The 27978-nt window shown below is 41.6% G+C and overlaps 1 protein-coding gene across 3 annotated transcripts; it reads left to right on the plus strand.

Annotated features, from left to right (window-relative positions):
- The first annotated feature begins 113 nt into the window (after positions 1 to 113).
- On the plus strand, positions 114 to 27969 carry slc39a14 (solute carrier family 39 member 14). 3 transcript variants are annotated; one of them, XM_068604452.1, is made up of 10 exons: positions 114 to 324; positions 10252 to 10437; positions 11134 to 11483; positions 14090 to 14267; positions 18501 to 18670; positions 20879 to 21001; positions 24044 to 24217; positions 24484 to 24709; positions 24798 to 24982; positions 25190 to 27969. In XM_068604452.1, the coding sequence occupies exons 3-10, from the start codon at positions 11163 to 11165 to the stop codon at positions 25340 to 25342; spliced, it is 1530 nt and encodes a 509-aa protein (XP_068460553.1). In that variant the 5' UTR covers positions 114 to 324; positions 10252 to 10437; positions 11134 to 11162; the 3' UTR covers positions 25343 to 27969. The 3 variants fall into 3 exon arrangements, with proteins under 3 accessions (XP_068460553.1, XP_068460554.1, XP_068460556.1); XM_068604455.1 differs by lacking the exon at positions 114 to 324 and adding an exon at positions 3619 to 3690; XM_068604453.1 differs by lacking the exon at positions 10252 to 10437.
- The last annotated feature ends 9 nt before the right edge of the window (positions 27970 to 27978 follow it).

Here is a 27978-nt window from a genome sequence, read left to right on the forward strand (position 1 = left end):
GTTTTAGTGTCGCAGTTCCGCCGTCGGCCGCATGAGGGAAACACTGTCATTTCGGGGGGGATAACCCTCCGAGAGAACGAACAGCCGACGTCATCACGGAGAATGACCCCCACCACATCCTCCACGCACCGCTTATGCTGTGTGGTGTTATTTGAATGGGAGGACGAGGAAGAAAAAAAGCCAACACTCCCGTCCGTGAATGACTGAACGTACCGGAGACAATTTAAACTGCCTCTCTGTGACACATCCGGTCTGAGCCGAGAGAAAGAGTGAGGCAGTCGGCGAAGAGCCGTTGACGTCAGGACTGATTTTCTGCATCACCCGGTAAGCTAATAGTAACGGCTAGAAAACCGTGTCTGTCTTAGCTAGCTCAAGCGACCAGCAATTTGACGTTTATTTACACGTTGCCGGGTCATCGGCTCCTTGACTTGTTCGTGTGATCTCCCTCCATCCTCAATCATTGTGGTTTATTATTTTGTGTGAGGATAATAATAAAAAACACTGCGCGAGGGAACGAGTGTGTGTCCAGGAAAGATATAGGAAACAAGGCAATGAGTAATCCTCACTATGAGTGCTCTTGCTTCTCACCCTCAATTATTATGTTTCCAGTGGTGGAAGAAGTACTCAGTTCCTTTTACTTAATTAAAAGTACCACAGTGTACAAATACTCCCAATACAAGAGAAACCTTACGAAAGTAATGGTATAAGGCAGACGCTTGAATAAACAAGAAGTGTATGTACTCAATGTGCACTCAAACGTAAAAGTATTGTTGTGTCATTATTTGAGCTAAAAAAAAAGGGACAGTTTGCCTCTGGGACCTATTATTATTATTATTATTATTATTATTATTATTAATAATAATAATAATAATAATAATAATAATAATAATAATCTGTAGGTGTCAAGTACACAGTAAGTATGGTGTTATGCTGTTAAAGCTCCGTCTACTAATATCACACTCCAAGAATACTCCATTATATATTTAAGTAAAGCTACAAATATGTCAGCAAAATGCACTTAAAGCAGACGTATTGATTGCACAGTAAATTTCTCCTTGTCAGCGTTTACTTATGCAATAATGTGTATGTTGAAAGTTACTGCTGTATATTTCGTTAACGTTGTGCTGCTTTTCATTATTGTTTTTTGGCTTTTTGCCATTATTGAATGGTGACAATGGGGAAAGGGGAGAGAGACAGGAGGATTTGAGGGATTCAAACCTAGCACCCCCTTAGCTTTGTGATGATGCGTTTTTCAGCTGTTTCAATAGACTTTTTAAATGTTTTTTAAGACTTTATCTATCAGTTCATCACAAACAGTCAAAATCACCGCAATATGTGGTTGTCATAAGAAAGGCAAGGGATGAAAAATGATACCCTGAAAAGCTCTGACAAATGTAGTTGCGTAAAAAGTACAATTTTGCCTCTGAAATGTAGTTTAGTAGGATACAATTGCATAAAATAGAAATACTTAAATAGTAAGATTACCTCAAATTACTGGCGTAGAATACTTTAGTATAAACAAACCACCAATGTCTGCATAATAAATCACTTTTAAATTCAGGTGCTAGCCTTCCTGTGATCTCTCCAGTAGTGGAAAGAAACCTATCAATCCTGGTTTATATGATCATGATAAACCTTAAAAAGTCATAATGTTCCTGGTTGGGGAAAGTTTTGAAAATCTTTTGAAAACGGTTTGATTCATAAAGATTTCAAACCATTCATGTATCTTTGTAATCATGCAGAGCAGACAGGACTTCATTCAAAACAATGAAAAAACAATAAAAAAAATTGATCAGAAATGTGTGGGAACCCCAAGCAATAGTATATAGAAGGGAAAAAAAGCAAACTTAAGTATGATTGGCATTAGAAATATTGCTCATGCTGCTTAAAGTAAAACATTTTTTCAGAGCTTTAGGTTGTCAAATCAGTTGTGTATTGATCTTAAGGAGGTAAAATGCTCCAGCTACTTAAAGTAATATCGGTTGCCACATAAGTATCATATTTCAAGAGGTTATCATCTGTTTTTATGCAAGATAATGTTTTGCTAAGTATCTAGAATTCCAGCTGTTAGATAACTGTTGCTCATAAGTCAAATGTTTAACATTTCTTTATGAAATGTAGAAACAGTGTTAAAAACAACAACAAGAAGCACAGGTCCTCATGCGTGGCCTTCTGCATCCCGACCTCTGACCTCTAAGCTGGCCTCTGGGTAACAGTGAGGGGCTAAACAGACCACATTATGTCCAAACCGTTTTTATTTTATGGTGAATGGTGCTTTGTTGCACACTCGGCATGAGTGGAGAACATTTCCGATGCGCTCGGTGAACCAACGGGTTGCTCACATAGCCATCTATCTGCCCTCTAATGACGGTCTTGGTTGATGATATCAGCCCGTGGCCCGACAAACAGTAATTACGGACCTTTGGCTTGAAGAGCAATGAGCCGATGCTGCGGCTCAACCTGCCCCTCCAACGGTATATAAAGTGACTTGGGGGAGGGTTTAGTGTGTAGACATGTGAGGACACACCAGAGTCTGCTTAGAGGAACAGGCTGCTTTTGAATCAGTAGGAAACCGGCGAGAGGAAGCTGCTGTTTGTGTGCGTCTCTCCATTCAGGTAAAGCTTTATGCTTTAGAATTCAAACTGACTCCAGAACAGCTGAGAGGAGCAGTGAAGAGAATAGTTTCTGCTGGCGTCTGTGGCAGGGCTCTTTGAGCACTGGTTATAATCACAGGTCTATTTGTTGATAATGTGTGTTGTTGACTGTGCTGCAGGGCTGGAGCCTTCTGGTGAGTTTTAGGGTCGGGTCACCAGACCTCACCAGATACATAATTATCATGACATAGAGTTAAAATGATTTACTGCTGCTCTTATTCTTTGTCTCGACAGTAAAGTCAATATTGTTTTTTAGAACCTCAATCTTACCCTCAATCGCAGTGGTGATGACCCGGTTACACAGCGAGCGCACACATGGGATGCAGCAGCAGCCACAGAGTACGAGCATGGCAGCGAATACTCCTATGGACACTAGGAGTGACTTGATTAACTCTCAGTTTGCCTGTTGAATCTGGAACGCATACAATTTACCAATGCGTAATAATTTTTGTGCGTGAGGTGTGTCATACTCGCCTCCTCCATGCATGACTGTCCTGGTCCTAGAAAAGGTGTACCTGTGCGTAACTCATAAGGGGTATAGCTAGTGTGTGAATTGACCGACATGCGCACCGACATGAGGGCTATTGGCAGTGCCGCTACCCAGGTTAGCTTTCTGTCCTTACGTATCTTTCCCAATTTTGATTTCATTACATTACATGTCATTTAGCTGATGCTTTTATCCAAAGCGACTTACAATAAGTGCATTCAACCGTAAGTACGAAGTAGGAACAACAAGAATCAAGACAGAACAACTTCTCAAATAAAGTCAAACTACAAAGTGCTATCAGTAAGAGCCATCCAAGTGCTGTCTAAGTGCTGCTGTCTTTGTCTTTATTCAAGGTGTAGTCGAAAAAGAGGAGTTTTTAGTTTGCGGCGGAAGATGTAGACACTTTCTGCTGTCCTGATGTCAATGGGGAGCTCATTCCACCACCGAGGAGCCAGGACTGCGAACAGTCGTGATTTTGTTGAGTGTTGAGTTCGCAGCGGCGGAGCAGAAGCTGAGCGGAGCGAACAGACCCGATCTGTTCGTAGCACGGTACGTAAGTACCAATGTCTTCAAGCGGATGCAGGCGGCCACCGGTAGCCAGTGGAGGGTGCGGAGGAGTGCAGTAGTGTGAGTGAACTTCGGGAGGTTGAAGATCCGTCGAGCTGGATGAGCTGTAGTGGTCGAGCTGCATTGGCAGGTAGACCTGCCAGGAGGGAGTTGCAGTAGTCGAGGCAGGAGATGATCATGGCTTGGACCAGAACCTGTGCTGCCTTCTGTGTGAGCAGGGGACGTATTCTCCTGATGTTGTACAGCATGAACCAACAGGAGCGTGTTGTTGCGGTGATGTTGGCAGTCAGGGAGAGTTGACTGTCAAGTGTTACACCGAGGTTCCTGGCAGTTGGGGTCGGGGCCAGCACTGCATTGTTGAAGGTGATCGTGAGGTCTTTCAAAGTCCTTTCCACCTTTCGCTGTGATTGAGGATGATACACAGACCCAAATCGGTGCTTTAAGCCCAATATTTGCTCTACCAATTGGAGATCTTTGTTTTTGAAATGAGTCCCATTATCAGAACGGATTTTCCTTGGGATCCCATGTGTTGGAATATTATGGTTTACCAATGCTTTAATAACAGAGGACGCATCCTCTCGGCGACAGGGGTAGCCGTTGTATGCATCCACCAGTACCAGCAAGTAGCGTTGCCCCCCCCACCCCCTCCCCACCCACACTGTCCAACATGTCAGTAAAGTACATTACTACTTCCTGTCCAGGAAGTTTTAACACTGCCACTTTTGTCGGGTCCTCTAATGCCTCGATAAGTTCCATAACCAGATTTTGATGTTCAATATCTGTTCCTGCTGTTCTTTTAAATCCTGCCCTCAGCCATTCAGCCAAATGGAAATTTACAGCGCTATGCACGTAAGCTGAATCCGTGTATATGTTTACTGTTTTGTCTTTTCCAATTTTTCAAGCTTCTATCACGGCTCTTAGTTTGGCTGCTTGTGCTGAGGGTTTGCTCTGTAGTCTCTCTGCTTTCAGGACATCAGTTTGTTTTGTGGCTTGGTCATAACTAATGACTGCATATGAGGCCACAAGGTCATTTTCAGGATGCTTGTAGCATCCGTCCATAAATAATGTCATTTCAGGATCTTGGAGGCTTTCTGATGCCGGTTCTTGTGACGCTTTTATTTCTGCAGCCACTCTTGTCTCGCAGCAATGTGGAGAGCCCTCCAACAATCCTTCCGCAGCATTTACACCGTCATGAGTGTATGTGATGTGTTCCTGCGTGAGTATCTATTCAATTCGGTTCTGTCGTGTGGATGTTAGTGTGAAGGATTTACCAGTGACATAAGACATCGTGCTGTGTGATGTTAGAATGGTCAGTGGAGGTTTCAGCACTATGTGTGAGGTTTTTTAAAATGACCTTTGCCAGCCCTGTGGCGTATTGAGTGCATGATGGGTGTCTCTTTTCAATAGGTTCCAATAAAATGAACCTATTGAACAGATTGTGTTTCTCACCACCCTTTTTCTAAAAAAGCACACCGGAAACGGAAAACGCTTTTCCAGAAACATCCAGATAAAAGGGAATAGTGTAGTCTGGGACACAAAGGTCAACTGCGCTCGACAGTAGCTGTTCCAGAATGATAAATGAATTTTCAGCGGTGCACGTCCAGTCAAGAGGGGCCAGTAGATTACGCAACCCCGCTGTCTTCAATATCTCACGCAAAGGAGCTGTATGCTCCTTAAAATCAGCAACAAAATGGCGGCTGTAGTTAGCCAAGCCAATAGAGGCCAGCATTTGTTTTACAGTCTGGGGTCTGGCATGATGTAAAATGGCGTCTAGATGATTAGATGAAACTCCGGTGCCGTTAGCGGAGACACGACGGCCCAGAAATGTTACCTCAGAGCGCGCGCATTGTACTTTAGATCGAGAAACCTTAAACCCACACACGGATAGATGAAACAGGAGGTCACTTGTAGTGCTACCTCAGCTGAGGGAGCAGCTATCAATATGTCATCAACGTACTGTACAACAAACGAGTCTGGGGGAACCTCGAATGGTTCCAACATCGCATTGCACAGAACCGCACATCGGTGGGTCCTGTACACCAAACTTCAGAAGGAAGTGAGTCCAGCATTTGTGCTGCAGAGTCATGGTCTTCTCGTTCACAACCATGTGTGTGGGAAATTATGCAATATTGTGGCAACAAATGTGGTACTATCAGAATGCAATCTGATAAATGCATGTTGCTCAACGCCTGGAAATGGAGAAGTCTGCCAATCTGTGGCCAAGGAGGCGGTTTTAGTCATTGGGCCTAAATCTTTGGCTTGGTGGGAAGCTGCGATGTCATGGGTGACATGCGGATAGGAAACAGTTGAAACATACTGTTGCTCCTGAGAAGAGTCTAAATTTACAGCAAAAGCCATACCCTCTGGGCCTGCATAAATATAAGAAAGGGAGAGGGACCATTGCTAGCCCTCAAGGTGCTCAGCGAACCAATCCTGGTACAACAGGTCACCCATCCTGTCCTATTTGAGAGTACAGTAGAAGGGTCAATAGGCGGGGTGTAAGGGTGGAGGGTCTTAAGCCAGGGCAACCACTGTTGAAACAAGCGCATTCCTGAGGCAAAACCTGGATCCACATCGAGTATTTTAGGCCAATATATGTCCGCCAATTTATCCATTGGCTGAGTGATAATTGTGTCCCAGCTGCAAGCTGTGCCATCACCATGTCCATCACAGGACACTGTGAGTCTTGATCTGAAGAGCAGTGATACGTCTGTCCATCAGGAAATGTCAATGTCACACCATCGGGAGAACAGTGGATGAGTGACGATGACTGAATGAGTAAATCCCGGCCCAAAAGATTTATAGGGCAACTTGGCGCATAAACAAGTCTATGCTGGTGAATTTGGCTCGAGAGTTGAACACGGACGGGTTTGGTGAATGACAGGCTTGTGGAAGTCCCAGAGAAACCGGACAGGGCGACAGTGTCTTCAGACAACTCGGCCCTTGGTGGTGGATGAGTGATAGATGAATATCGTGCTCCAGAATCAACCATAAAATCGACACCTGTGCCATTCACCAACACCCTGAGGCATGGGGCAGCCAAACCCAATACCTCTCGTTTTCCTGGGCCTCCTCATTGTGGTGGCTGCCACGCCCCCCACGCCGGATATTGACCTATAGGAGCAGGCAGACGCGCAGTTTGAACCACCACAGGTGCAGAAGCTGGAGCAGCAGGTGATGGGGCCAGCATGACATATTGCACCTGTGGTGGGGCCGTCTGTTGTGGTGATTCTGGCGGTTGCAGAGAGGGAATTTTATCAGTACCCACTACTGAAGGGTTCTCACCGACCCATATACTGTTTTACGGACCCAGTATGTCCACTCTCAAGGAGTTAAAACAGGGAATTTATCAGTACCTGCTACTGAGGGCTTCGCCGACCCAAGCAATATAACTGTTTTAATTGTCAACAATCTCGTATGCACTTCATGTATTTTATATTATATTCAATATTCAATTATCAATTATTCAATTATCAAAAAGTGGCGGACTCCACAACCTCTCCGACAAACAAAACAGAAGTACAATTGACTTCTCTTACCCTTTTTTAAAAGGGATGGGCCCAGTTTTGGTTTCTCGGAGAGTTGGAGAATCCGCCTCGGCAACCTGTCGTCAATCACGCTCGGGGTCACCAATTGAAGAGAAAAGTCCGTCTTCAGGATATTTCTCAAGTGTTCAAGAATTGACAGAACAGGTTATAGTACAATTAATGATTATTTATTAAGCAACTACATACATGAAATGCATACCTCTAAGGCCTTGGACTCAGCTCCTCTGTCTGTCTGTCTTGTGCGTGGTGTAACAGCGAGATTGCATCTGGATGTCTGGTTGGTTTCATGGCATAAGAGTTAAATCAAGATCCTAACCTAAAAGTAGATTGAGTTTAGATTAACTACAGGTTCGGATGCACAGTAGATTGATAGAAAACAAAGGACGGCGACTTCTCCCAGAAAAGTTTTAGACAAGTAAAGGTTGAGTCGAGATCCAACAGACGAGTGTAGAAGTGTCAGAAAAGTGTTTTAAGTGTCACTTAAAAAAAAAAAAAAAATTAGTCATTGCCTTAATTGAGTTTGGCGTTCCTTTTACTACAACCAAGCAACTCTAATAAAAAACACACGTTGCCAAAATGGGTGTTGTTAACGTTATCTCAGATTTCATTCAACCATAAATTACTCATCAATTAATTTAAGAGCATGCTGTGTCGGTTTGGAGTGGTCGACGGTTTGCATGTTTACATAAATTCTGGAAATACTGGGGCCCGTTTCCCGTTAGGCTTCCAGTTATCAACGTTACCTTTTGCTGCGTGCAGGCTGGTTGGGAAATAAGTGTTTGAATTGGCATCTTTTCCTGCTTGAGCTCTTTTTCCAGATCTTATTTCTGCTCAGTCAGGTGGTAAAGTTGATGATAGCGAGGGGAAATTTCTCACGAGCTGTGTTTACACGGGTCCAGAGAACACTTTGTGTGTGTGTGAGCGATGTGACATTATTGCTGATAACACTGATAGCTTGGTGGCCCGATAAAGCCTAATCACCACATGAGCCCATATATACTCACTACCAGGACTTTCTCTGTTTTCTTGATTTAGTGCATGTTTGCTCGGGGCTCGAATGGCCATCACCTGTTTGTTTTTCTAATCTGCCGAAGACAACAAACACACGAGAGGACAGTTTGAACAATTTGAAGCCGGGGAAAACAGGCAGCTTTCTAAGAACAGAGACCAATTTGAAAAGGCCGAGGAGAGTAGAATCAAGTGTGTGCCTTTGGGATTGAAGTCCAGCAGACTGTGACAAAACACCTTCCCGTCCCGCTTTTCCCTCTTGAGTCCTCTACCGCTTGCTCTCTTTTGCAGAACGCGTATTTAACGTCGCGGCAGAGGCCTTTTCGAGGCTGCAGAATACCCGTCTCTTCCCACCAACCCTTTATCTCCGCAGACACAAATAGGCCTTGGACTCCCAGCGCATGTGTGTCTGAGTGTGCGGTGACATCGGTCTGACCGGACGGGCCGACAATTTCAAAAGCAGTTCCTGCATTGTTTTAATTATAGCGCAGCCGCTTGGACCTTCATGCTCCCGGGAGCAAAAGAAACGAGGCCGGTAGTGCATGTGTAGTGACCAGAGGGTTATCATCGCAGCCGAGGACGCAAGGTGACTGCTCCTCTTCCTCACTGGTTATCTTATCTGTATGCTTAAACAGATTGCAGCCGATGCTGTATTTCTGACAAGAATATCAATATATGAGAGTTTCAAAAGTTTTTTTAGCAAATGCATAAGCCAAGAAAAATCTTTTGATAAGTTGGCTTATAGGTTTTGTCCTCTAATAAAATACACAAACTTTGGGACATTTTACGACTGGTAACTTCATAAACTTGAATCTAACTAAATATTGATCACAAACAAAAAAAGAAGCACCAACAGTAATGATAACTGCCTCTATTACCATGTTCGCCGTTGATATCTAGATAGCACAAAGTTAACTGAACGGGATGAAATATTCCATTGGTCTGTTTAGACAGTAGTTGATTTGCAAAACTAAACACTCACATTGCTGTAATGATGAATCTTGGGTGTTCCCACTGGTATTATAATTGCTTTTGTTTCTCAAACTAAACCCTGTTATTACCCAATGCAAGTGTGTGTGTGTGTGTGTGTGTGTGTGTGTGTGTGTGTGTGTGTGTGTGTGTGTGTGTGTGTGTGCGCGCGCGCATGTGGTAGCTTGCAACATAGCAGTATGTACACCAAATGTAAACAAATTAAGAAGGCAAGTGTTTATCCAGAGCATGGCCGTCTTTGTGTTTAATACATGTGACGCTGCTGTTAGTCCCTTTTAAACATTGCGTGACACACGTCACCTCTCCTCTCTTCATGAAAAATAAATGTGGAAGACGAGAACCTGCCTGCATTCCTGCTGCCAGAGGCGCTTTGGACGGAGACTCGCAGAGCTTATTGTTGGACGTTTCTCCCCTTTTGAAACTCTTGACCAGTGTAGGTTCAAGCAGCAACAAGAAGAAGAAAACTACTTGAAGAAAGCTTCAAGTAGTGTTTGGTTCTGAAGAGTTTTGGCCATGGTAGTGTGTGTGTGTGTGTGTGTGTGTGTGTGTGTGTATATATATATATATATATATATATATATATATATATATATATATATATATACATACATACATACATACATACATACATACATACATACATACATACATACATACATATTTACTCTTTTTAACTTAATTTATTTTATGTATAGGCAGATTTCACTGCTTCCATATGCAGCAGCATACAAATCCTAAAGGAATGCTCATTGCAGTTTCCGTAGAGGAATGGTTTGGCTAGATGCTGTGGCCTGAGTGTAAGATGATAGTTTGAAGGAGGCAAGTCGATGGGGAGAGCGAATACAGAACATTTAAGCTGGCAGCTGGCATTTCGAGTTTATTTTGTTCTTCACATCCTCTTTTTATTTTTTTATTATCTCCATCCTTTCCTATTTCTTTCTACCTCACTGGTGAGTCGTAACCTTCGTTTTTTTCTCTCTTTTTCTCTCCTCCACAGTCCACTACCCTCCTGAGGAGCTCCCTGCTCTCTTCAGGCGTTTCTTCCTCCACCCTTACCCCCCCGACTCCCTCACTGCTCCCGGGTAACCTGTGGGCATTACTCAGCACGCTCTGAGCCTCAGGACAGACAGACTGACTCAGGCGCTTAACGCACCAGCTATCATTAGAGTCTCTGTAGGAGAAGGTGAGCGTTTCTTTACACAAAAAAGAATAGGGTCTGTTTATTCAGCCCCAGGTCTGTATGTGGAGCTGCAGGGTGCACTGAAATGAATCGGTTCTCTGTGTGTGTCTGTGTGTGAGCCCACAGGAGGGGAACATTACAGTTTGCGCTTTGTGGTTTTTATGCGCATGAAAGTTTTGGAAGCATGAGCACTATGCAGCCAGAATGCTAAAATACTTTTTTCCCTAACCACATTGGCTTATTTTAAACATGAATGTGTTGTCTGGTGACTGTGTGCTATAATTGTCTGTAATTGTGTGTAATTGGCAGTTGGGTTTCATCCTCCCTGTCTGTGCTTTGTTCTAATGGTCAGTGGGCCTTTGAGTAGAATTTGGGTGTTTGATATGCACTTAGGCTTGTTCCCTCACCTACTAACAATTTAATATACACATGCCTAAAGCTGATAGTTGTTGATCAGATATTGCTTAATTTAAGTCATGATTTTAGTGTTTTATTTACGCAATGTTACTATGTAACTGTATATTTTAAAAATGGGTCGAAACACAATTTTGAAATGTCTTTTTTTGTTGAAAGTATTTGGGACTTTATGTTTACATGTATCCCTTTTTATTGCCATGTGTGTAGTTTAGAGAGTAGTGTTTTTTTGTTGTAGTTCAAGTAAATATTTCTCTTATTCTCTTCCTTGCCCTACCTCCACAGACCAACGTCCGCCAGCCAGTAAAGAAGCCATGCTTATCAGGTCCCCTCATGGCCGTGCCAGTACGTCCATCTCCTTCCTCCGGTCCCAGCTGATGTTTGTTTTGGCCCTGGCTGTGCTTCTCTGCTCCTTGGGCCGAGTAACATGTCAGGGGGAAGGTAGGACGCAGTCCCCCACCCAGGTTCTCCAGGACCTGCTGTCCCGCTACGGAGACAACAGCACCATCTCGGTGCCCCAGCTGCGCTCACTGCTGGCCCTCATCAGCCAGGGTCAGGGTGAAGGGGACAGCGACAGCAGCAATGTGGCCGAGGCACCTACGATAAACACACCTCCCAAATCCAACAGCTCCAAGGTGAGAACAAACACATTCTCTTATGTGTTAGCACTTTGAGTTTAGGCGCAAATTGAATTAATGCATAAGAACCTTCTTTTTTTAATGTTATATTTTAATTAGGAAATGTGATTGGAAGATAGAATAACTTATTGTAGAATTAAATCAGGTTTGGCAATGTCATTGACCATTTAATGATTTAAGCTAATTGGCTTGTAATATATGCACTTTTTTTTCACTACAAAACAGAGTATCCAAATCGCTTTAAGAGACAAAGTAAAACCAAAGTTAATACAACTGAAAGCCTGACAGTGAGAAAAACAGAACAATATATGAAACGATAAAACCAATCAATACAATAAGAATAAATCAAATTAAATGAAAGCAATAAAAAAGTCACGTAAACGTTTGTAAACATTTTTTTAAAGAAGGTCATAGTACTGATTCGACAAGCCGAATCTCCTCCGGCAGGTTGTTCCAAAGTCAAGGGGTCAGTTTGGATCCTTGACTTTGGGTCAGCCAGATGTGATGACCAGTAAAGGTTCAATCCAAATGCATAAAGAAAGACCTCTGCAGCCTCCACTGGTGTAAACTATGTGCTTGGTATACTTAAGTTTTTGAACATGAATCACAGCATCATTTTTTTTGAGTTCAGCCAGCAGCTGTTGTCAAATTTCACTCCCCAAATCCCTTCATTGTCGAGCAATTCATTTTTGGGCCCAGGCTTAAAGACACTTGCGACTATATTTGCTGAACATGAAAGGTAAAAACACAAATAAACCAATAATATGACGGAAGTCACACATCATTTGTTTTTTTGCAGATGTTTCAATCATCTAGTTTCTTTGCCAAAAAGTCAGACATATTTATGTTACCTGGCTTCAGATGGGAGCGTTTTGGTGACAGTCTGTGTCACCCCACAACACTTCAGGACTGCTTGTGCTAAATAGTTCCACATATGTTTTACTGTGTATCTTCCTATACCCTCAATGCACATTTCGCATTTTTGGCCAACCCATTTTGTACTTTGTTGAGTGAACAAAAGCACCTGCTATGTGATGTAGGCTCATCAAGTTGTCTGGCTCATCTTAATCATCAGGGCTAAACCTGAAATACTCTCCAAACGGGGGCAGCGGCATTCTTTATTTAATTTTCCAGTCCTCGAGGCGCGACATTATCACTATCACTCGTGTCCCATCTTTGTCAGCTCAGCTGCCTTTGCTCCACCATCAGAGAGGTGGACTGACCTCTGATCGGGCATTCTGTGCACTTTAATACGTCTCTTAAGTTAGTTGAAAAAAATAGCGTTTGTATTTTTGACTGTATTGAAAGTCGTATGCTGGGATTTGTATATACCGTGGAACAGCACCACATCCTAGTCGATACCTCAGAGCTTCCCTCAGCACGCTGCAGCAGAAGGGGTAAATCCAGCTTTAGTCCTGCCTGGAAGAAGCAGGAGCCACCGGTGCCAGATAGCTGAAATATTTAGCATATTTCCCATGCTTAGTGTCGTGGATGATTGACTCACTTACTGATCTGCTTTTGAATAGCTTTACCCTGAGTAATGGTGGCAAAGTAATAAACTCTTCTGAGAAACGAGATGAAACAACGAGGTGAAGGTCACGTGTAGCTCAGACACTGGAATGTACACGCAGCACTGTGTGTTGTCTTTGCAAGGAGGAATATGAAGATACAAACAGGCAACGCCTGTTATTGTCGAGGTGTGAGACAAAAACTGTCACTGCTCTCCACTTGTAGTGAGGCGCAGGCCTTGGTAACATGTCAACATTACCACATCACCCACATTTGTCGCACACCCTTCACAGACGGTGACTCGCCTCAATCAAGGCGTCAACAATTTGCGTTCCAATATTCTCGGCTGCCTCAATCACCAATTTGTTTCGTAATGCCGAGAACGGGTTTATACAATAATTGTCAGGAATATTTATTACATGCCTCCTGTGTCCCCATACAGGAATGAATAAATCAAATGGATACTGTTTCTCTTGATCTTTTTTAAGGTTTGAACTCTTAGACAGACAAATTTCAGAAGTTGACATTATTGTTTGTGGCCTGTCGGCTGTTAGGCGTTTGTCAAAATCTACATGTTACTAAACCTTTTAATGAGCTATCTATTTTAATGTTATGGAAGTAAAATGAGGAAGGTTTGTTAATTCCTCATTTTATCTAAAATGATATAGAGTTGATGGAAATGACCTAAATATTATTCACCGTGTTTAGGCACCTGAAGCAGAGAATATGAATAAATAAAATAGTCCGGAAATGTTGTGAAGACTAAAACAATGTGTTTGTTCGTCTTTTTTTTGGCCAACCAACAGTCCAAAACCAAAAGATATTATACAAGATTATACAAGATAAACAGCAAATTCTCACATTTGAGAAACTGGAACTAAAGTTTTTTTTTTTTTTGCTTTAGAAACGACTTAAATGATTAATCTCTAAATACTTCAATCTACTTTTTAAAGCTTAATCTAATTTAAATGAAAGCTTACTCAAATGTGAACCTGCTCATAAAACACCCAGACTGAATACACACATGGCTACTTTAATTGTTTTAAATAAAATGGGAACTTCTGTTGGCCAACTGAGTGTTTTCATCTCCACAGTGCCTGCCTGCAGACACGCTGGCTGTTTACAGCATCAGCGAGCAGTCGCGGCTTGACGAGCAGGGTTTACGGGAGCTATGCCCCACCATGCTGCAGCAGTTGGATGCTGGCACCTGCAGGGTGCAAAAAGAGGAAGAGTCAAGCGTTGACCCCTCCCCCAGGCCCACAGGTGCCGAAGGTGAGAACAGACCTATTACTGATTATTAATATCAACTGTTGAATGTTATTTGTCTATCTTGAGAACACTCACGTTCCTGTAATGAGGTTTAAAGGATACGTCTGGTGATATCCTACATTTTATTTGATTAACATCAACAAATCCAATGAAAATACCAAAGCTTGTTCCAGAAAGTGTCAAATAATGAATTGATTAAAAACACATCAATGCGCCACACTGTCACACTTATTTCCTGCTGCCGTAAATGTTTATCAGTACAACAAATCTTCAGCTGGACTAAACGTGAGGCAGCTTCCTTCTCATCGCTTGTGTTGAAATGTAGAGACAAGGTTTCGGAACGGGCAAAGAAAATGTGACAATGAACTTTAGTCTTTCTTGCTATTTGATTATCACTTATACAGTACAACAAGTAAATGACCCAATTTGGAAGTAAAAAAAGTTAGGCTGGGGAAGTTAAGGAGATGAACTAAAATATTGTTACTTTTAATCTTTTCATCAGATTTGTTAACAAACTTCCGCAGTTTTATCCCCTAACTTTCTATATTGTATGTCAGAGGTGTACTTTTTGATATATTGATGTCCTATGTGTTTTCTGTTGGGTAAACTTAGCTTGGCTGTTTTCTTTTCCCCAGCGTCTTCATCCTTCTAATGTTTATTTAAACTGCTTTCCTCTTTAGAGTGAATACATCGTCATTTCTGTCGAGCATTAACCCTTACAAGTTGTTTTAACCAGTCTTTCTTATTTTTCATCCGAATGCAAGGAAACCTTGGAAAAACATTCCATCGCCACATCTGAGCTCCAAATGTGTGTTTTGTTGCCTAGAGACGTGATGTCCCCGAAGGAGATGAAAGACAAAATAAGCACGCTCAGTTAGCCAAGGCTCAGATTGCGTTTCTCAGTTTGGCTTAAAAACTAACACGATCCCCAATCCTGCCTCTGTCAGCATATCCGGTATGTAGCTGAGATCGTGTGCCGGTAAAGACAGTCGGACAGGAAAGCATCCCAGCAACAAACGGCTCTTCTTTGCTTGGCTGCTGACTCACTGCAACTCCAGACAGACTGCTGACCTGGAAGCTCTTTAGGCATCATCCGTTCAATTTAACAAGGCTTTGAGTTCTTATTGAGTGGAAGCCAAACTGGCGTTGCAGTATGTGGCTGGTATAAAAAGCTGGCTGGAGACAGACATGGTCGACTTGTCACGTGATGGTCTGCCAACGAGGCTGTAGTAATGTTGCTTGTACTTAATTAGTTTCCACAAAAAGAAAAATCATCTGAATGTGTGGCTTCACACTTTTCAGTTCTTACTTTTAGCCCAGTTTATCTCATCTGTTGACAGGTGGATGAGAAATGGTTTAAGAGTCCAGAGCTCTGGCTCTATCTCTCGCTCTCCACTGGCAAATTTGTTTTCTCTTATCTTTTACTCATATGCCCTTTGCGCGCCTCACACTTGTCCTTGTAGACAGCTTATTTTGGCTTGAGAGCTGTTTTTCTTTGCAGGGGCTGTGAAGATTTGCCAGCAGCAGGGAGGTGGATGCCATGGAAATTCATCTCTACTGCGAATCTTATTGACTTATAAATCTTTTCTAATTAGATTCACTATCAAATGCCACCACTGTTTAAGTTGAAGTCGGAGCTCCAAACCCCTTTTTCTTTTTTTAAAAACAGTTTTAAAAATGTAGATGCAGATGTAGTAATATCTTCTCTTTAAAGATGGCACAGGCAATTTATTGTTTAAGCATTTTTGTTATTTTGTTGAAATTATCTTTACATCCTGAGAGCAATCGCTGTGCTTTACAAGCCTCCACAAGCTCTTCAGGATCCCTTTCAACTGCTGTGCAGATGACACAGCTCTATGTCTTTACTTCACTTAATGATTTAAGGCCAGTCGACAATCTTGTAAATTGTATTTTAAATATTAGTAATTTGATTAATTCCTTCATTGAATTCAGTCAAAATTGATATTTTGGTCATCAATACACAGGCAGAATAAGGGAATCAAAACAAAGAAGTTAAGAGCAATTTTGGACATTTTAAGCACACTGATAATTTGTCTGTATAAAAATTTTCTAACATTATTTTATTCATAATGCCAAATAATAAATAGATCTTAATTTTACGTTTGATTTGGGCCCTCTTTTTTTCAGTTTGAAATGCCTGTTTTCCTGAGATACTTAAATTGTGCCTTCATTTTATGAAGAAATCCTCTGCTTTCACCCTTATAATCAAGTCTTTGTTTCATTTTTCAGCATGGAGAAGTTATCTCACAGCATTGGATGGACCATTAATCTCAATTTAACCTTTCTTTCCTTTTAACTTTACAGGTGCTGCCGCCTCTGACAAAAAAGGCAAACAAAACCTTCAACAAATGTAAAAAAAAAGTCTTTTTTTTCTCCAGGTGCCAGTTAAAGCCGTGTTCCTAACCTTCTTTGGCCGGGGACCCTTAAAAGCAAAGACAAAGTCTACTTGTGACCCATAGTTTCTTTTAGAAAAAGAAGAAGTAATACAATACAGAATTGTATAACCAAAATGAAAATGAGAGAAAAGACTGATTATGCTACATAAATCATGCATATTTTTCTATCTCGTTAATCATCATTTCACCACTTGTCCCAAAGCAAAGGCGCCAAAAGCACTTCTGCTACTTTGACCACCTCCACAGACATGAAAATATATTTTTAACCAGCAGAGCTGAGTCAATGACAATAACATTCAAAATTGATTTGTTTCACTCAAATGCAAGAACATGCTACAATAGATTTGTTTGTATTTCCGTTCTGCAGATAAAATGCTGCAAGATCAGTAACTTCATTTTGAACTTGACTTTAGGTAGCATAATTTAGCATTGCCTTTATTTCATAACAACGTATTGAAAGAATAAATGTTTGATTGATGATGCGGTACTCACGTACCTCACAATACAATAATAGTTGTGTTTTTAACGTTCCACCTTCCTCTTCCATCCAACCTTGCCGTCGCTCAAACCTCCAGTGTGGGGCTTTTCTTTCCTGAGCGTGACAGTGATCAATGCCTTCTCGCTCACCGGAGTCTTCATCACTCCCTTGATGAACACGCGCTATATGAAATACGCGCTCACCTTTTTCATCGCTCTTGCCATCGGCACGCTGTACTCCACTGCCATCCTGCAGCTCCTGCCTGAGGTTTGCCATCCATCCATCCATATTTCTACCTAAAGCTTTCATTTTCTCATCTTTTCTCACAAAAACCTTTTTTATGCGTTTTAAAAAACCCCCACAAAAACCAAAGTTAAGAAGCCTCTTTAGTTTGCTGTAGTGCCACATGGCGTTTCATAAAAGAAGTGCACCATTAGCCAAGGGCTCCTTTGTCTGTCCTATCTTTTCCTTCTCCTTCCTGCCTTTGTGTTTTCTTTGTGGGTTTTCTCGGGCTCTAACAAGCACTCTGGAAGACTTTTTGGTTTCACTCTACCTTTACTGCATCACCGATCGTCTGGCAGCGATTTTCTGTTTGCGTGCTTCAATCTCTGTCTGCAGCTTTTCTGTCAATGAGATCTAGGCCAACTATGAAGTTTTCTTGTAAAAAGAAGAAAAAAAGAAAGCTAAACAGACTTTATAATAGTGTTTTCACTCACTGTCGTTTTGGCTTCGTGATTTATACATTTCCGTTTGTGTAAGACAATCCTGGAGAAATGGGGCGCAGTGTCCTTCAAATTGAAATGTGACAGCCTTGTTGGCAATGCTCCTGCTGCTGTTGAGCTATTTGAAGTTAATTTGCCCCTTTTCTTGTCTGTAGTGATAGCTAGGGTGTACCTTGGGGCTAGGACAGTGACGCAGATGCACCTGAGTGGACTAGGACAAAAGTATGTGTGTTGGTGTGTGCAAAAGTGAACTGTTATTTGACCCTAATTGCTTCCACCCTCTATCGAACTGCATGGGGTTCGAGGACCGCTCCATGGGACAACAAATGAATTATCTTCCAATGCAAACGACTTGACCCGTTCTGAATCAATGGACAAATGAGCCTGTTGTCTCTGGTGTCTTTTGAAATCACTTTTTCTTTTTTTCTTTCTCAGGTTGATTTCATTCAATTCTGACCTTTTCTTTTCAGGGAGATAACTGGTTGGTGCTTTTCATTCCTTCCCTTTGTAATTAATGTGATAAAATCAGTTCTCAACTAACTACTTCTGTCTTGTTTTTTTCTTCTTTTTCTCTCTTTACCGTCCCCCTCTTCTGTCCTCCGCCTCCTCTGTTGATCAGTGTGGGGTTATGGGATCCTATCTGTAACACTGATCTCGCTGTGTTCGCTGGTGGGGGCGTGCGTGGTGCCCTTCATGAAGAAAACCTTTTACAAGCGGTTGCTGCTCTACTTCATAGCCCTGGCCATTGGCACGCTCTACTCCAACGCCCTGTTTCAGCTCATCCCAGAGGTAGTGTCGTTGCTGCTGTGACTCTCTTAGTTGCAGTGCGAGGTTGCTACACAGTTTCCAGGAAGAGACTGAGACGGATGACTTCTAGCTGTGCATTGATATTGAAGAGTGACTAAACCCCCAGAGTTTGGCCAAAGTGCTGTTCACCCTTAAATGATGAAGGGCTAATATATGCCAAGTCACATCTAGAGGAGGCTTATCTTCTATAACCAGTGTCTCTTTAAAATCACAGCACAGCTCAAGCCTTTTGTCTCAATTCTGTGGACTGGTAATTTGGTGTGAAGAACTGATTACATGGCGTTAGCGGTGCCTTTCTACACTGTGACATGAGTGTTTGTATGAAGGATGAAGTTTACATACCCCACATTCATGCGACAGTTACAGAATGTGAACAAGTGACACTTAAACTGCTAGGCTGTGTTTGTTACTTAACGCCAGACTTTAATAGGGTTGGTTAATGATACAAGCTGCCTGCATATAGGTCACCTACTTCTAGATCAGCCAGTAGCAAAAGGTTATTTCAATAGTTGGGGTTTCAACGAGTAGACGGCATCTACTATGCATATTAATAGCACAGATGTAAAATGCTTTGCACTGAAATGTCAAAACACCAATACATACCTATACACATTGGTTTTTAGCTGACCAGAGTGGTTCTGGGGCTTTAATTACTCTTTAAACTACAGATTGTGGTGCACTAATTGGCAACCATCTTACTAGCAGTTACAATCCTTATTAACAAAATTAAGCAACGAGCAAAGTCTTCTCTATAATGAGAATAAAATAAGGTTGAAATGTTGAAATTGAAAATGCATAGTAATCCTTTTCACTGCAAATTAGGGTTGACCTTGAGATAAAACTTGTGTAATACTTGTGTAATAGTTTCCCTCGTTACTCGACTCAAGTTTTTCATTTAGATTAAGTTTAGCAAGCGGGGTTACTGAAGGAGGCCAATGCTATGTTCACACTACAAAAGACCAAAGTAACAAAACGGCAGAACGTGGTCAGCTACTTTGTCGGCAACTCAGTGTTAAAGTTCAAGCACTTCTTGACGTAGTTATGTTCTCATATACACTACTGTTCAAAAGTTTAGGGGTCACCCAGACACATTTTCAGTTCCTTCGCAAATTGTGGCATGGAATATCCTTCACTTCTAAAAACAAGAACAGACTGCCGAGTTTCACATGAAAAGTCTCTTTTTCTGGACATTTTGAGAGAATAATGAACTCACAAATGTGATGCTCTAGATACTCCACTAGATCAAACGAAGGCCAGTTTTATAGCTTCTCTCACCAGCAGAACTGTTTTCAGCTGTGTAACATCCCTGCACAAGGTTTTTCAAGGGTTTTCTACTCATCCATTAGTTTTCTAATTCAGTTAGCAAACACAATGTAACACAATGAGTGATGCCGCTGAAATGGGCATGTATACATCTATGTCGATATTTCATTGAAAACCAGACATTTTTACCAAGAATACCATTCACCACACAAACAATGTATAGAGTGCATTCCTGATTGATTGTAAATTACCTGGAAAATGTTGCTTTGTCTCTTGTAGCGTGAACACAACATGAGGCTCATGACCACACACTGAGTGAAGATCAGAGTCGGAGCTTGTTTTCCCCACAAACGTGAGAAATTGTTTCCATCTTTTTAAACGCCGTCTGGACGGTGCCCACATCTGCCACGGCCAGGTGCACAGCTACTGTGTAATTCATTGCATCAGTTCACCTGAGATGAATGGTAAAAGAAGAAGATTAAAAAGCATTTCTCAGAGCTAAAGTGGTTTATTTATGGGAGGTTTGTGTCTATTGAAGGGGAGACGATTACATACATACTTCAACCTGTCTCAGATTGGAGGTTGCTGTGAAATATCTCTGCAATATCTTTAAAAGGACGTTGATGTTCTCGTTCACCTGTCCATCAGCTGACCCCGACTATGAATATAAATGTGGGAAATTATTCCTTTTTTTCACTCTTGGCCTGAAATAAAACTTCACTCTTTGGCCTAAGACCCACTTAGAGTTCAACACAAAGCAATTCACCAACCTCTCAAACACCTGCTAAATTACATTCAGTCAGTGGGTCAAAAATATGCACGTCAAGTGAAACAATGTGATAACAGCTAAACTAAAATAGCTACAAGTAACACAAGTAACAAGTAACCCTCACAACCTCACACCAGCTTCTTTTTCTGCAATGGTAGGCCTTTGGTTTTGACCCCATGGTGGATTTCTACGTGTCCAAATCTGCGGTGGTGTTTGCAGGCTTTTACCTCTTCTTCTTCACCGAAAAGGTCCTCAGAGTCCTCCTCAAACAGAAAAACAGGGTGAGTACACAATATGGGTTGTTTTATTGTTAGATACAGGTGGTGGGGGGAAGATGGCAAAGATGAAACCAAAGAGGTGGTGGTTAAAACCAAACTGAGTCTGCAATTAATACATTAATGTATCCTTAAAACCACCATTTAGGTATTAAATCAGTTAATGTATTCAATAGAAATGGGTGTTATGGCATTTTGTTTTATGTGAAAAAAAAAAAATCTTTCTTACGCCAAAATGTCTTTAAATCTAATCGTATTTAGGTGGTAGTCCACTACTTTAAGCTTTTTATTTGTATCTCTACACATTGTTTTTTTGAAAGATGTATTAAGCATCACGACAAATTTGGTTTCAATTGAGTCTGTGAGAGTTATAGGACTAGAAATACTTCACGTTAATTTCATATATGGAGAGCTGCAAGAAACCGCGCTTTAAGCTGAAGTAGAGCAGCGAGGGCAGAAAGAAGAGCTGGTATTTATGGCGGGTTTAAGCAGCTCTTATCCAAGGTCGACCCACAAAGACACAACACGGCATGAAACCAGGACTCCAAAGCAAAGCACAAACTTCTGTTGTCTCCTTTATTTAACAAGAGTTGACCTCAAACCCTCCGGTTTGACAGATAACAGTCATGCAACAGCAGACTTTTCTTTTCTTTTTTATTGGATCCTAAAAACGCTCTGCAATTCGGTTAAAGAAGAAAAATGTTTCCTAATTCAGTAAATGTTGCTCGGGAAAATGTTTTCAGAGAAAACCCTTAAAAATAAAGTCTTCAATATTTGTTTGTTTGGAAACATTTTGGACAATTTAAAAAAAACAAAATACATCATCACATTATTGATATCATTTTTTCAGTGGACCTTTTTTTTTTATAGCTTTGTTTTGCTTCATCTACTGAAGTAGTACACAGACTATGGAGAAGTACTTTATACAACCCCCTCTTCAAAACATCCAAACTATCCATTTTACCTCCTACGTCATGTTGTCACATTGTACATTTAGACCTTTTTCTCAGATGATCTTTCGCTCTGAGCTCCGCTGTGACGCACACCCTTAATGGTTTGATATGTGGCAGGTTTAAAACCAGTTGGACCACATAAGGCGTCAGCGGCCAGAGGCACCAGTGGTTCAAGTTCAATGCCTCCAGGAGTTTACTTATCAGGGAGTGAATCTGCACATTATGTAACACTGTTTCCTTATGTACACTGTCCTGTACACACACTGTAGTAGACAGTGAATGTGACACGTGTTCTTCAGCTCTACCTTTGTTCAGACAAGATTACCTTCTATTACCTTCAAACTGCTCATGCTTCAGTTCAGACATATTAGTGCACGGACAACTGAATCGTCAAATTACGTCATTGTTTATCACCATAAACCACCAGTGTGTAGCGTATTAATGTTTGGTGCTTTGGGTTATGGGTTCATGATTCCGGTCTCCTCTCTGGGACTTCATTTATACGGTTGAAGATCTTCCAGATTGCCACTGAATTTATTTCCTTTTCCTTTTATGATTATTGAGCTTCATATTACTTTTCTAATTGGTTTAGTACTTGTTTTATGTACAGTGCAATGAAACAAATTCATGGTTTATACATGTTAATCACTTAAGTTATTTTAAAGTTAGTCAAAGCTGGTCATCAGTGATTCATCTTTTTTGGCTTTTGGGCCCCCTTGCATATTTTATTATTACCTTTACGGTTTTGTTAGATGCTCCTTTTTTATGCACGATTAAACAAAAGGAAAAACATGACAGATTATTCAAATAACTATATACATTTAAAGGTATTGGAAATAATCATTACATGCAACTGTAATCTAATCAATTAACATTAGGTTTGCTGGCTGAACTAACTTTTGGTTTTAGTTAACGGCTTTCTTTCACAGCTACATTTCCTTCATCCCATTTTATGTGCTGGACTATTGTGTTTATGGCTGTGATGTTATCTGATTACTCGGCCATGTTGGAAACAGCCTTCTCTACCTATTTGCATAAGAGTGTCAGTAGAGTGCGTCTCAGTTGTTCTGACAATAGATATATAAGTCACGTTGGGGAACAAATTTCCAGATTTTCCTTTAAATTAAATTCTGAAATCATCTTAAGTGAAATCACAAGCTGCAGACATTGAGAATTTTCCAGTGAGGCAGATTTCATTCACAAAAAGCAGGTGAATGTACATTAAAAGGTTTTATTGCGGGACAGTTGCTCCACCTTGTGGTTACGGTGCTTTGGGTCATGTGCTTCAGCCAATATAATAAATAACTAACACATCACTCTGCTAATCCAATTACAAACAGCTCTTTGACCCATATTTGCACCTACAATGCTGCCGTCAGCTTTTTAGTTTTACTGCACCCAAAAAGGACAATTAACAGCTCCAAATCTTTCAGTGTCAACTTTTAAATGTTTTAAAGGGTATGTGTGAGGAAAGCTTATAATCAATGTCCTTCATTAACATTTTAATAAAGAGTCACGCAGAATTTCACACAAATCATTTCTGTGAGTGTCAACATGAGAGCCGACAATTGTTCATCTATTTAAAACATGATGTAGACTTGACCTACTATCTATTTAAACTTTAATTTATGGGGTTTTTTGTATTGCTTTAGGCTAATTTATTCCACATGGAAAAGGTCAAATACATATATTTAAAAAAATCCCTCTATATAAACCGTTACACACAACATAATAAACATCTTTAAATAATGAACTCAATATAAAATAAGGAAATTTAAGTAAAAGTTAAAAACAAATTACTGACATGTTTTAGTTACACGATTACGAATTAAGAAATGGAGCGCTGGTTTCATTTCAAAAAGTTCAAATATTTAGTTTTAATCATTAATAAACTGGAGGCTACAACATACAATCAACAACAAAGTGAGGGCATGACTGCCAATCTGTTCTTCTCTCATTGAGTTGCAAAACAAATCAAGGTTATTGGATTTTTTTTTGTCAGGAAGGAAATCTCCAGCCAAAGATGGATGGATAGATGTACATTATTGATGATTATTATATTTAGTGTCAACCGTGATCGTCTGCTTCCTCTCAGGGTCACAGTCACAGCCATTTGCCCAGCGCGGATCGCTACTCGACACCCGACGGGGGTGTGGAGGGGGGCGAGAAGGAGAAGCTGCAGCAGAACGGAGAAGCCAGCAGTCTGGCTCTGGGGAAGGTGGACGCGGGGGAGGGCGAGCTGATGCTCAGCCCTGCTCAGACACCACAGGTAAGCCGAGGGGTGAGCGGAGGGGAGGGCGAGCTGATGCTCAGACACCGCAGGTAAGTTGAGGAGAGAAGGGGGGTAGCTGATGCTCTCATAAAATGCGTTCATGAAATCAAACTGCTGTGAGCTCAGTCTGTAAATCTACCTTTAAAATTCTGTCGGCTGCATTTGTCAGCTGCACTTCTTCATGGTGGTGTATTTGCATATTGCTGCTCTGCACACGTACCAAGCCCTTATGGGTGTCCCCCTCGCTCCGTTCATCATCCCAGGACTCCCAGAACCCCGACAGCGGGGGGCGGACCGCCGGCGGCTGCTATTGGCTGAAGGGGGCGACCTACTCCGACATCGGCACACTCGCCTGGATGATCACGTTGAGCGATGGTCTGCACAACTTTATCGACGGCTTGGCCATCGGCGCTTCCTTCACCTCCTCCGTCTTCCAGGGCATCAGCACCTCCGTAGCCATCCTGTGCGAGGAGTTCCCGCACGAGCTCGGTGAGTTCGGGAGAGGACATCTCTAAAAAGCTGCCGCCTAGAAAACTAACTTCATTTCATCCTCTAAATGTTCTCCCTCTGCTTCCAGGAGACTTTGTGATCCTGTTGAATGCTGGCATGAGCATACAGCAGGCGATGTTCTTTAACTTCCTGTCGGCGTGCTGCTGTTACCTGGGCATGGGCTTTGGAATCCTGGCCGGCAATAGCTTCTCACCCAACTGGATCTTCGCCCTGGCCGGGGGAATGTTCCTCTACATCGCTCTGGCTGACATGGTGAGTGTTTGGGCTGGGCCTTCAGTGAGCCTGAATGTGTGTAACTAATAACTTAAAGACGCTCTCCAGCCACCTCAGTCAAGTAGTCACATCCCAAGTCGTAGGTGAGAAGGAGCTGAGAAGCTGTGTGCCAACTCATTTCACTTTTCTCTCAAGTTCAAAAAGTTCTTCATGTCTCTGTTGTTAATTTTTTTTGGTGCTTCTCAGTTCCCAGAGATGAACGAAGTGAGTCGGGAGGAAGAGGACGCCGGCGGCAGCAGCTTCCTCCTCACCTTCGCCATCCAGAACGCCGGCCTGCTGACGGGCTTCGCCATCATGCTGCTCCTCACCATCTACTCTGGACAGATCCAGCTCGGCTAGCGCCGGACACGCCGGCTTCGGACCAGTGCGGAATCCAAACGGAGATGTTTTTATTTTTGTGTGGCGGTTTAAACTGACACCCAAAAGGAGGGAACTGTTTTTTCATCTCCTTCTTCTCCTCTTTATCTTCCTCCAATCCTTGTTTTCGTAGGTCAGTTTGGCTGCTGTGCGGCAGGAACGCACACGCCTCCTTTGATCAAAAAACATTTAGGTAGCCGTTTATGTGAAGTTCCCTACATGCAGTAGATATCGTGCCGACCAGCAACCAGATCCCCCCACCCCACCCCCCCCCCCCCGTCCCCGTCTCCGACAGCTGCCTCTGATGGTCTAGAAATATCACTTGAAGCAGCGCTTTGCCTGCAGAGACGAGTTAAAAACTTCCAAAACTGACTCGCAAAATACTCTGCCAGTGACTCAAAACTTTTCCTCTATTCTCGACACTGCTGATCAGCCACTTTGGCTTTTTTTTTTTTCTTTTCCTTCAGTGGACGTCATTGAGCCTCAAGTGAGATTCCCTCGATACAGAGTATTTATATCTCTAATCCTCTGTGCCCGCAGCACTTCCTCAGGAAGTGGGAAAAGCACAATCAGGTAACAGCAGCTATAATATTGGCTTCTTTCGTCTCGAGACTATAACCTCCTGCCCTCTTCTCTTTTTTTCATTACATACCAAAAAACTAATCGTTACGAACCTGAACCGGAATTTTAATTAACTTCAAACAGACCTCCAGCTGGACTTAATTGTTTGTGTGCCGATGTTGTATTTTTTTTTTTTTATACGTCATAAACATGAACTCTGACTTTTGAAGACCAAATGTGGGCAGACCATAGAGAATGGTGAAGGGCTACACGGCGACGTTCGGAGAGGGCGCACTTCCTTTCTCCTCAGAACGGACCTGTCTGCGTCTGTGTCTTCCAGTCAGAAATCCCTCAAGCAGCCTGGATCAGACATAAAGTCCAGGGTTTGATATTTGTGGCTTAATGCAGATCAAAAATGCTGCGTCCACAATCCTCCATGTAGTTTACCATCTGTGCCCTTCATTGAAGAGTTTTTTCTTCCTCGTATCCTTAAGCGCAAAACCTCTGGTCTCTGCACATCTCGCAGGCTATCTCCCAGAATGATCTATTCTCTTACAGCTCAGCAAAGGTTTAATTAAGATTAATCATATATATCTAGACACACATCTTGCCTACTTTTCTCGGACATTATTTATAATAATCACACATAATAATGATAGAAACATTAAGTTATATACTGTATCTAGTTGGGTTATACCAAACCCTCTGATTCTCTCTTAAGTTGCACAATGTGGCCAAAAGTATGTGGAAGAGCTTAAACGCACATTTTTTTCTGTTGTTGTTTTCCACGGTCTACTGAAATGTTTCTAACCTCTTTCCCAGTTTGCAGCACAAACAGCTGTTCTGTTTGGGTTCGACTGCTTAGTTCCAGTGAAGAGGAATCGGCAACAGTTAGTTGATTTATCTATTAGTCAACCAACGGAAAATTAAACAGATGCTATTTTGGTAATCGATTAAACATTCCTTTCTGCACAAATGTAAAAAAAACTCAATATTTGATGTTTTATCCGCTTGGATGTAAGTTGATGAGACAAAACAACAACAAAAAGACTTATGTGTTTTGGATCTGTTTTAACACAGAATCAGGCTCCAATGTCTGCTGCGAAGCATCTGCATACTTTTGGCCGGTGAAAAAATGGTTCATGACCTGAAATGGTGATTGTTTATTGGGGCGTTTGGTATACATTGTAAATTACAACTGTGACCATAGCAACGCCATCCTATGTGCTGCTGTCGATGCTGCAAATCGTTCTCTGTTGATCCATATTTACTGACATGAGTGCAGCTGTAATCCAGGAGTTTGTTTCTCCGTTCAATCATAGAAAATCAACACGACATATTTTTCTGTAGATTGAATGTTAGAATTTTTTTTAAAGAGCCGTAGCTGACGGTATTATTTATTAGAAATGGAAACTGGAATCTGTGATTGGCTGTCACATTGTAGAGACCTAAATGTTCTCGTTATTACCCGGATGGAGAAGGCCAGCTGTGAAAACGGGTACCACGAGGTACAGTATTACTGCTGCTTGATATTTGGGAGATTATGCATTAATGTTAAAGCCATAGAATATTTATTTTATGTTTTACACCCACGATAAAATATTTAGTTTACATCACAAGCCATGAAAGCAGACGAAGATTCAGTCTTTTTGTTTCTTTGTCTTTGTTTCAGTATTTTATTTTGAAGAAATGGGAGAACTTTTTGCATTGCACATTTTAACTGTATGTTTACGAAATGAAGTCAGAGTATGTACATTCAAATAACAGAACTGATGGTATGTTATGAAAACATAAACATTGTAAAGTTAAGCTTGGAAACAAACCAGTAAATCGGATCAGAAATTCATTAGCACAGAGACAATAAGACATAAATCAAAACAGAAGTGTCCCCTTTTTTTTCACCGTCAAACAACCAAGCATTGTTTGACTTTTCTGGAGATTTTGATAATGTATTAATGTGGTTTTAGAATTCAGAAATTAAACATTGTACAAACAGGATTCCTCATCAGCCTTCTCTCTGTGTCATGGAAATCTTTTTTTATAAACATTCTTTTCCA

The sequence above is a fragment of the Clinocottus analis genome, unplaced genomic scaffold (genome assembly GCF_023055335.1).
Source record: "Clinocottus analis isolate CAN_PGR_092001 unplaced genomic scaffold, fCliAna1.0.p SCAF_7, whole genome shotgun sequence".
NCBI classification, from domain to species: domain Eukaryota; kingdom Metazoa; phylum Chordata; class Actinopteri; order Perciformes; family Cottidae; genus Clinocottus; species Clinocottus analis.